Below are 11,659 nucleotides of genomic sequence, written 5' to 3'. Positions count from 1 at the left end.
TAAAAAAAAAAAAAAAAAAAAAAAAAAAAAAAGAAGTACATACTCTTTTCTGTGACTCTTCTAAAATAGCAGAAAAGGGTCTTAAGTTTCTCAGGCTTCCTTGGTGACCGTCCTTCAAACAATCTGGAAAACAAGGCAAAAATAATTAGATTAGATTTCAGGGATGCACAGCATAGTTGTTATGCTACGTACAGGTGAAAGTTGAAAAACAGTCTGCCCTCCTTAAAGTCAGCCACTTCAGCATTACACAAGTAGGATACCACTTGTTACAGAGGCACCAGTCCTGAAATCTACACGAATACTGAGATTGTACACTCCCAGCAGGAGGCATATTTACACGCTTATATATGTAGTGCACTTGAAAGGCAGAAGGCCAAAATTTGTTTCAAATAAAGCTAGTTTTTAGGTTGATCTGCTAGACAAGTTTCTGATGAAGATAATAAGGCTGATTTTGAATTATCAAAAAGCATAATTTCAAAAGGAAGATTCCAAAAATCTACCAGACTTATTTTGCAATGACCTATCTTGGATTGAAATCAGTGACCCAGAGGTGAAAACACGCACACTGAACACCCCAGGATCCAAATGCTTTACCCTACTTACAGCTGAGTGAACTTCTGAGAAGAACTAAGGCAACTACATTGCTTTCATGAACTGCATGGTACTAGCAGCATTTCTAAAGAGATTAATCCACTCCCTATAGAAATGGCTTTATCCGCTGGGCTACTCCTGGCATTCTCAAACTCATCTGTAAAAAACTAAGCATTAAAAGGAAGCATCCAATTTTTAGCCATTAAGTGAATGCATGCTTTTAAGGTTAGCTGAAATATTTTTACTGCATCATCCCTCTTCCGGCAACTGGAACGCACATTACTTAATTTCCCCTCCAGCAAAGTGACAAGGCATTGTTATTGGCAATACATAATGGAATTTAACTGGGAGGAAGAACAGTGAGGACTTCAGAAATAACATCCTTTGAGCAGGAAGGTCACTGAAAGATGTCTGATACAGTGAAAGCCCTGAGGATGTAAGTTATAACACCCCTACCAATCCTTACCCCCATAAGCCACAAAACAACAGTGCAAGTAAAGCAATGACACAACATTATTCATTTGTTTCCATGCATCAAAATGTCAATCTGCCTTTAAAAATGGAATGCTGTCAGGCAGACTTAGCTTTCAGTAGTGAACGAGGATGGGATTTTTAGTATTCAAAAATTCTTACACAATATCTGTTAATTCTATCCATTCTTACGCAAAATCTATATAAAGTTAAAGAAGCTGATTTTATAGTTGAAAAGATCTTATGAAAACCTTTAGCCTTGGAACAATCAAACAGGACTTCATGGCAGCAAGTTTCATATGTGTATGGCCTTGTTCAAAACGTGTCTAGGACCACGTTGTGCTTGCTTACCTACTAAAGGACTCAGAAAAGAAAGTTAAGGCATGCATGCAGGTCTTGTCTAAATGCCTAAGTTATCTCTGACTTTTTATCTGGAAGTCTTACTTGGTACAAGTCCTTTAAACTGGTTCACTAATATACTAGGCCAGTCACGCATTCAATGGCTTTTTCTCGCCCCTTCACTTCAACTTGCAATCACGCTTACGTTGCAAATTCTCAGTAGTAAGTTCTTCACCTCACAAAGGTGTTAATTGATTCAGCATACCTAGCAAACTGTGCACGGAGAGTCAACAGCTGAAAATATTATGCTTGACAAAAGGCAGATCAAGCTAAATGGCAACAGCAAGGGAAATGAACTTGGTAGGTAATTGTAATGGATAAAACCAAAACATGGTTGCTGTCAGTAGGGCATTTCAACTAAACACACTTACACACACACACACACACACACACACACACACACACACTTCAATGTATATATATATAAATCTGAGATGTCTAGCACTGGCCTGTCTTTTCTCGCAGTAAAAGCTGTGATAAACAGCTTTTTTTCTTTCTCTCCGGGGATCAAAGCTACAGTAATGCCAATTGCTTCTGAAAAATTTCATTTAGAGAAGATTTATTCCCCAAACACATTCCATAATTACAATAACGATAAGAGAGATCTTATCTCTGTATTTCTGTTCTAGCCAAGTAACACTGTGTAAAAATTCACAGGGAGACACAAAAGAATTTAGAAAGGTCCCAGTTCTGACACAGGCATTGTGTGTTGCAGGGGGTTACTCCCCTTGCAGCAGGGACAGAAAAACACAGTGAGGTTCAAAAGTCACCTGCATTTTGGCCTAGGAGCAATAAGCATCCTGTAACCATACATCAGATCTTTTACTGCAGTCAGCACACAAGGGGATTTGTTTTAAAGGCCAATTGGATCAGTGGAAAAATTCTGACATGTTTTAATATGTTAAAAATTAGTAATATACCTTCATAGGAGCTACCTATCTATTAGAGGTTACTGGTATTAGTTCAGTTAGTTCTTTTACATTTCCAGAGAAACCACAGTATCACAGTGCATCCAAGCTATTCTAAGGTCAGAAGTAGAAACTGAAGAGAAATGAAACCATAAACCTTACACTCTATAAATACATGCAACCATACTGTCTTAGATACAGTGTACGTAACCAGTTATCTCTGTGAACACAGTAATGCATGAGAAAAAAAAACAAGAAATGGCTCAGACCAGCTCCCACCAATTTAAGAGAGGATAATATTGCAAAATCAGGAACATCTTAATCCAGGGCACTATTTTGGAGATCATCAGTTATGAAACATTATGGAAGGTTTTATTTCTGGTGCAAATAACTCTGTTTTGGAGAAAAAAAGCTATATGAGGACATCGACAATATATACAAATAAATGCTTCTTTAAGTGCTGGAACACAGATTCTACTACAAAAAAAAAAAAACCTAACCAAAAATATAAGTGGAAACCACATAACCAATTTACTGACAAGAACCCAAGGCCAAAAAAACATTAATTCAAATTAAAGAATTCAGCCAAATGAAGCGCACTTTAAATCAAATGCAAAGTACTGCAAGCCCCACTTTCAGCTGAAGCAACTGAAATATTACCTCTAACTGCGTACGTAAGCTATTTTTGCTCTGCACAAGATGTTCTTACTGCCATGCAGCTAACTTCCACTTAGCAGGAGGCCAGACAGCAGAGCACAAAGCATGGGGGGCTGACCACCAAACAGAGCTCTGCAGTGATGCTAATCAAATAAAAGATGTATTAGCAAGATATGCCTATAGGGACACAGTTAGGTGTTCTGACAAGCCAAGGTCAGAGATTTAAAAACAGGAGACAGTAGATGTGCCAATAGCATAGTAAAAGTAGTTTGTTAAGTCACTGTGGCTACATAAAAACTTTCCTAGGTAATAATGAGAGTCCCACCCCCAGCCTGTGCCTTCCCATCCACAAGTTGGGCTCTTTTGAACTTTTCAGAGTACACTCATGTTTCTAACGTGCAAATTGAACCTATCCTAAGATTCAGAACAGTACAGAATAGCAAAACACTTGAAAAATGAATAGAACAGGTGTCTTTGGTTTCCTGTCTTGTTACATTTCAAGTCCATGTATACATGTAGGGGTGGAGACACACTCAGATGTTACCTTCCAACTCTTATTACTCTCCACAAGATCAAGGGCTATTTACATCTAAAAGCAGAGAATTCTCAATTGCTAACAATCTCTACACGGACTGCTAAAATTTCACAGTGAATCATGCAACCCTAAAAGAGAAACTCATGATGTGTCAACTGGCACAACAAATGAATCATTTAGGATTACGTCAGTTGCATCAGGGAGCACGGTGAATCATCCCTACCCTCTTTCTCCTGCAATCTTTTTTCCTCCATGAAGATCCGAGAGAAAAATAAAGGTCTTCCTTTTTCAAAACGTTACCGTATTCAATTCAATACCGTAAGCAATCCTTTCTCTAAGCTTTCATTTGCAGAGTTGGCCAAAATACTTTGTCTCAGTAACAGTTCATAATATTACTTGATATTTTTCTTCAGTTGTGCCTATGATAATTTTAGTCATGTGTATATTTAAGATTACTTGTAGACAGCATATTCAGAGGGTAGGCAATGTATAGGTGTAAACATAAACAGAGAGAGAATCCCATGGAATATGTGATTTGTATGTAGAACTTATATATAATTACATGTGCATATACGATTGCACAGGATCTAGAACAATCTCTCTCAACATCTGACAGCAAGTCAGTCTATCACATACAATCAATGGGAATTACCTTAGTTACCTGTATTCTTTGACTGAAGTATCTTCTGAGAAAGCTTTTTCAATTGGTTGTGTATTGGGGTGGGGCTCCCACCCACACAGAAACATCCAGCCACGTTTTAAACCACACTAAAATTAAATCACTTAAGCTTCACATCAATGAAAAGACAGAATACAGTTCAATCCAGATACTGTCTGAAGACTTTTCTTAACAAGTGGCACAGCAGCAAGAGTTTCACAATTACCATTACCACTACTACATTTCCCCTTGCCAAGAGAAACACAATATTTCATTCCTCTTTCTCATGCATGTTTCATAATGCATAGACCATATTAGCACAGTAGTACGTGTATAAAATTTATAAAACAAATGTGCATATAGTAAAAAAAAAAAAGTACATGCATCAGAAATTTCTTTTCTGATTAAGGGTGTGTGATGAGAAGAGTTTGGAGATCACTGCCCCAGACAGCTTTAAATACTTAAAAGTCAATCACATGATTTAAGACGAGGAAATTAGAACAAACTGAAAACAGCAAGCTCAATATAAAATATAGATCCTTTCTAGGAAGTCCTGTTGCTATTGAAAGTACTTTAAGTGAGAACTACAATTAGGGCTTTTCAGAATACTAAAGCTTCAGTAATGAACTTTGGACATCGTATCAGTGTGAAGTAGATAAGCCCAACAAGATGACCTGCCCTGAGATGAAAGGCAGATAAACAACTAGTGAGCACAAAGGAACTTTCACCATCTCAACCTTACACATACTGATAGGTTTCTTAGTTTCAGCTGGGATGGAATTGTTCTCTTCAGAGTGTCTGGTGTGACACTATGTTTTCATTCTAGGAAAAAGCAACATTGATAACACACTGATGTGTACAGCTGCCTCCTAAGCAGCACTCTAGAGAGCCAAAGCCATTTGCAGTAGGGCCCGAGGAGCTGAGAGGGAGCAGAATTAGGAGACCTGACTGAAACTGGCGGAAGGGATACTCCATACAATATGACATCATGCAGGAGGAACTGTGAAGGGGGTAGGAGTTCACCTCTTCCACTGCTCAGGGGACTAGTTGAGCATCAGTCAGAGGGTGGTGAGCAACTGCTTGGGCATCACTTGTTATACACATACACATTTGTCGTAATTATTATCCTTTTCTTTTTCTCTTAGTTTTATCTCAGCCCACGAGTTCTACTGTATGATTTTGGGTATTTTTCTCCCCAATTCTCTCCCCCATCCCACTGGAAAAAGGGGGGGGGGGGGTATGATGAGGATGACTGAGTGAATGACTGTGTGCTGTTGAGCCACCTGCTGTGTTAAATGACAACAGGAAAACACAGCATGAACTTACACAAGTCAGGCACAGTAACATCAGTTCTGTTTTCCTGGTGCTCAGTGTATTTTAATAACATGAATTCCACCCCTCTGTATTAAAACAGCCCATACAGAAAGCAATTTAGAGGTTTCGAATTCCCTTGGCATCAAATAGGAGAAAAACAACACATTCAGTAATTCAATCTCACAGGCACTTTCTTATTTACTGTTGCGTCATGAGTATCAAACGTCATCACATCAAGTTATTTAAGAATGTGCAACATTTTTGTGTTTAATTAGAACTTCACCTTCAGATTAGAGGGTCTTGAGATGCCAACCCTAAGTACTCAGCACCAAACAGCACGGTGCAATGCTTTACACTGAGCATCTAACATAAAACATCTCACAGCACAGTAAAATTCAGTTCAGTAACAAATTAGTGTTTCTGCTGAAGTAACCAGGAGGTACTCAGAGTACTGTGCAATCACTACAGCAATTACTAGACTTATTAAGAATGGTGTCCAATTGAATTGATCTATTCCAAGACCATTTCATCATCTGCCACACAAAAACTTCAATTTTAATTTTTTACAGTAGCTAATACTCTACTTAAATCTAAGCTAATCAGAACGCAGACCCGAGGCAAGGTAACAGGACTGGCTTTGTAGGCTCAGTGTCTAAAACCATAGAAAAACCTCGAGCCACTTTTCAGAGGAGCAATGCATCTCTCAGTCCAAATCAAGTTCTCTTAAAGTCATCAGATAATTTATTCCCCAGAGAATACTCATTAGTGATGCAAAACTGATGTTGTTTATGAAGAGACAATTGCATTACTGGTAAATTAGATTTCAATTCCCCTGTACAAACCTACTATACAGTTTGCCCATTTCCTTTCATATATTATACATTCCAGAAAAGACATATACATCTTAACTACTGTTTTCCCCCTCTCATTCCCAATCACTTGAAATTGCTTTAAAAGCTTGTTTGATAAAGATGAAAAAGTCAGTCCTACTAGAATACTGGTTGTTGCAGAGCAGAGCATCTCACTAACATACGTGCCAGAAGATCCACCAGGTTTGTGTAATTAGGCATGCTCTCTTTAATTATAATACATCCTCACTTGCTTTGATGGCAGCTACTACAGATGCCTAATGCCTTCAGTTAACTACAGCCGTTTTTCAAAAAAGAACAGTGAACTTACTGTAACTTGATGCTACAACTAAGAACAGATCAAAGGTACAGCAAAAGCAGAAGGGGTCTTTGACAAACCAGTTCTCTTTTTGGTCACCCAGAGAACTGAGGTAAGACTGCAACAGATTATCGCTGTTTGGTTCTTGTTTTTTTTTTTTTCCTTTATACATTTCTTTTACACGCAATCAGACTTCATAGCTTTCTAAATTACAAGATGCTGTGGCAGTAAGACACAGGTCTGATAACTCAGAAAACAAGGGCATGAAAGTCTCATCTGACACTCCGATGCATTTGTTTCAGCATTTTCTTACAAATAAATGTAAAAAGAGCACAGTTTTCTCTTAGCTTTGATATATTTCAAGAGGAGAGGGACAATAAGCATTCCTTCCTTTTTATGAAAACAATACACTAAACCACCACAAACTACTCATAGTAAAGATGCATTCTCAGTATTACCAGAAGAAACTGCATTCAAATGCAACCATCATCACAACTGTAGAGATCACCTCAGAAGAACTGATGCAAGTAATCCTTCACATTCAAGCAATATGCAACTTCTACAAACAGCATCAGTAAGAATGTTAAGAGGACAAATGCAATTTTTTCTGTTGTAATGGAATATTTTTGCACAAAGCTGCCTAATCCATTTCCACGTTAATATATTACATAAACGTTTTTGAGATAAAGATTGAACTTTCAAAATTTGGCTTTATGTTTGGTATAAAGGGAAGCAATGCCTCATGCTATTTTGTATCCTCTAATAATATTTGTCCACTGAAGAGACATTATCCCATTTACTAAAATTCATAAATATCCTGGCTCTCAAAGCTAAACTGTGAATTCCATTTTATTAACTACATTTTTAATGGATTATGTTATTAATAACTTAAGAACTGCAAGAGGCCAATCCTTGCCAAGTCCTAAAAGGAAGAATTTAATTAAATTACAGAGTATTTCATTATATGAGTGACTTGGCCTCTGCAGCACAACGAACAATCAAAACAGGCACTCGGTGTCACAACATGCTATTAAACTAAGTGCTGCAGTGTCAAATGAGGAATGTTCCCTCTGTCCCCCCTCAATTGGCAAGAGGGACAGAAGAGATGAAGCAGAGATGATTTATGTTAATACTAACAGTTACAATGGCCTTCCTTCCAATAGATGCACTTATTAGTGCATTCAAACAACATGCCATCATGCTACAGTAACAGTGCCAAGCACTGGTGCATCAGAAAAAGCTGTACAGAGAGAAAAAAAGTGTATTCTCAGTATTCTGTGCTGAGCATTTGCTGTTATGTCAGATTTGCATCTTGATTGTGTTGGGTGGTAATCACAGTAAGTTACTTTACAATACAAAAACCTACAGAAGGAAAAACTGAAAAGAGGGGGACATGACTGTACTTGAAAAAAGAATACAGAAAACATAACTGAAGTGTACAAACAGGTACTGATGTTTAAGTCTGTATTAAGTGAATGATAAATGATTGCTGCATAAAGCTGAAAAGCACAAGAAAGAAACAGGCTAAACAGTTGCATTTCTAACCCAGGACACAAAATTCAATTTTTTCAGTCTCAAGAGCAGAGGGAAGGGGTGAAAGCTTTTTGTATTAATGCAGAAAGCGCATACACAGTGAAATTATGGAACATTCATTAAAAATAAGTTCTCTCATATGCACTCAGTAATTTTGCTTCATTATGGAACCACGGCAGATTTTTTTTCCTGTGCCCAAGGAACACAGTAATCCATTCACAGTCATGCAGCAGACAAATTATGCAGAGGAAAGAACCAAGTCTGGAAAAAAACTGCAGACAATAAGATTGTGGGGGAGAAGAGCTTCTGTGTAGAACAATCTGTTATGCCCATTCCTAAACAGGGCAGAGCAATAGTTCCCAAAGCCTTTAAATCAAAACATTAGTACCAAGAGAAAAAAAGTCACAAGCACTTTAATTTCAGCTATTGCTTGCTGCCTTTTGAATGCACCCAGCTTCATGACAGGCTTCTCTGTAAAACCTGAAAAAATACATGCTGCAGTGAAACAAACCTTGTCATCTTCACAAATGTGAAATAGCTAAAAACGTGGCATTTTGTTGTTCTTGCTTGCTCTTACAGAACTAACTTTCTGGGGTGAGAAAACACAAGACTAACAGAAAGAGGAAAAAACAAGTGAGGTACCATCCATCCTCTTCCCATCATTTTAGAGTTCATCTAAGTCTACAGACAGTAACATGATGAAAAACAGTGTAACTTCTTGTAGTGTTCTCTTCACCAGACAGGTTTCAGCTGTTATCCCATCAGTTTCTCTCTCACATGCTCTTATTTTTAGCTACTGCCAGACACCTTCCCTACTTCACTAACCTGCACTTTGAGTTGATAATGAACAAAGGGGTCCAACAAATGATTAAATATAAAGTATTAAGAAGGAAATTGTTCTTCTATAAAAATGCATAAATTGACAAACTTTTGAAGAACAGACATTTTTAATCCTCAGGAAAGAGAACATCATCTTTCCTTCTTTCTTCCAGTTTGGTAAACATTCTTGCACTTAGACAAAAGTGTCTTTCTACCTTACATGGCCTAAAGCTGAGCATTACATCATATACAATGTAAAAGGAAGATTTGAAGACTGTTGTATTATCCCTTCAAAATAATAATACTGGAATTCACTATGAGCCATGGCACTTAGAGGCAAAGAAAGAGAAAACCAAGGACTGACCAGAATAAGGCACAAATTCTGAATGTTTAAGTGCTTTTACAGGTTATTTTTAAAATATATGGCAGTAATTTATTTCCCTAATACACAGTCAAGACTATTTTATTTTAAAGTAGTTCGAATTATCATGTTCTGAGTTAACCACTACTGCTACACTGTACTACTGTGAATTTATGCACCTGTGCAATGTTCATTGACTGTGAATGCATTCCAGCAACTCTGCAGCATTTCACTGGGTAGCTGATAATTTAACTAATTGATACATAATATGCTTAAGTCACAATAAAAACTTGATACTTTATAAGTCCTTAAAAAAAAATCATCTGAAAGTATGTAGATGGAGCAGTCAAATGGAACCCTGTCCAGACCCTTACTGCACACTTCTACTGCACTGGACATAAGCCTACCTAATGAACGGATGGTTACTCCCCAGTTAGTTGTCACTATGAACACGCTGAGCTCTATGAGGCACCAGCACTTCTCTTCAGTACACCACTGCCCTGCTGGAACAAAAATCTGGTCAGCAGACCTGGGCCAAGTACAGTTTTCTTGTCTCTCTTCAGAATACACAGTGTAGATAAGCTCATGCTAGCCCTTCATGACAACAAGCACCAAAACCATTACTATTGCATCAGCACATCTGACTTGCTTTATTTGGGGAAGTTCAAGCTTGTTGTGGCTCTTATGACACAACTATGTGTCCAAGAGTCTGGACCACAGGTAACACAACTTTCATATTTCATCTCAGTGTTCAGAGCATATAAACTACATGTATAAACTGCAAGGGAATAAGAAAACCTCCAGATAATAAATGTTTAAATGCAAGGTTGACCCATTTGTATTTCTAATCAGAAGTCTGTGTGGACTTCGTACTCTGCAGCAGGAAATGCCCCCATCCTCTACTTCCTTCCATAACTGAAATAAGAACATTTAGGAAATAAAAGATGCTAGAAAAGCTTTAGTCAAATCTGTATGCATGCTAGTGTTGAGGGAAAGAAAAGAATATGCATTTGTTTAGAAATCAAAATATCATCAGTTAAATTCAGATCATGGTCTTAAAACTTTACTAGGTTGATGAGGAGTGAAGTTTTGTTAATCTGACTCAATTTGCAGATTATCACTGCTGACACAAGATGACAACAGCAACGTGGCTGGGGGAACGCTGAGTTTTCCTTTAAATACATATAAAATATACAAAGCTCAACTGAAGTATGTCATTTGTAGACAAATGGCTACGAGGAAGAAGAGAATTGCATTAGCTTAATTATGTCCATGTAGGAGTATTTGTGCATGTGCGCACACAGAAACAAAAGGAAAACTTGGAATATAAAACATCTTCCTGTGCACAGGAATCTTTCTTACAGTTACATAGATTCCTGATCCCTGTTAAAAAAAGAAAAAAAAAGAAAAAAAAAAAAGAAATGTAAACTGTTGAAAACAGTGATAACAACCTTCTAAAAACATGGAAGAAGAAACAGGTTTCTCCCCTGAATGACAACAATAATATTTTCATTGAAGGATTATCAGCTCCATTTCTTCCTAAGTGCCATACCTGTTGAAGTTAATGTCTGGATAACTGGAATACTCAGACTTCATCTTCGCATTGCGACGTGGAAAAGTACAGAAGAAAGCATTTGCCAAAAAACTAGCAATCTGTTCCTGTGACATTGTGATGGAGTGATTCATCTTTTGTTTCAGTAGAGGTATTGGCTACCAAGTGGGAACAAAAGAGGTGAGGGGGAGGGAGGGCCAGGAGAAAAGGGAGGGAAGGAGAGAGAAAAATAATTAGCTTACCCATTTTAAAAGAAAAAACAGGAGCACAAAATTACATTTGTTAAATTAGAGCAAGACTAATTTAAGCCAGTGGTGAACCCTTTAATCAGCAGAACCATTAAAGTCAAGAACAGTTTATTCAAGACAATTGGGAAAAGGCTTGCTGACAAACTGCAGATTTCTAATCAATAATAAAAAAGAGACCAAGAAAACACAACTAATCAAACAAAATCAGTGGAAACTGAGGGGGAAAAACATGCAGTATTTGAAGTTTCTGGGCAGTCTTAAAAACTGAAGTAAAAAAAAAAAAAAAAATCAGCTTTGATAGCTGAATAGCTAAGAACCTGCTAAGGAGTTTTCAGCTACAAAAACCATGCTTCATAATTTACAAAGGAAGGTGGAGGTCTTTCCACAATTGTCACCCAGTGGCCCCATTTTTTTTATTCCTGGCCTCCCTGAATCAAAACAACAGA

At 37.5% G+C, this 11,659-nt stretch overlaps 1 protein-coding gene across 2 annotated transcripts in view; it reads right to left on the bottom strand.

Moving 5' to 3' along the window:
* The window catches only part of PARG (poly(ADP-ribose) glycohydrolase), a 63,561-nt gene that overhangs the window by 26,193 nt on the left and 25,709 nt on the right, over positions 1-11,659 (bottom strand). For both annotated transcript variants that reach the window (XM_042817793.1, XM_042817794.1), the window contains 2 exons: positions 10,966-11,123; positions 44-123 (listed from right to left, as the gene is read on the bottom strand). In XM_042817793.1, coding sequence (XP_042673727.1) covers positions 44-123; positions 10,966-11,123 — 238 coding nt within the window. The remainder of the gene's footprint in view (positions 1-43; positions 124-10,965; positions 11,124-11,659) is intronic.

Source organism: Centrocercus urophasianus, unplaced genomic scaffold (assembly GCF_019232065.1).
Source record: "Centrocercus urophasianus isolate 14NV4802_14NV808 unplaced genomic scaffold, USGS_Curo_1.0 seq_17, whole genome shotgun sequence".
Lineage (NCBI taxonomy): Eukaryota > Metazoa > Chordata > Aves > Galliformes > Phasianidae > Centrocercus > Centrocercus urophasianus.
This window is presented reverse-complemented; position numbering and strand designations above follow the sequence as displayed.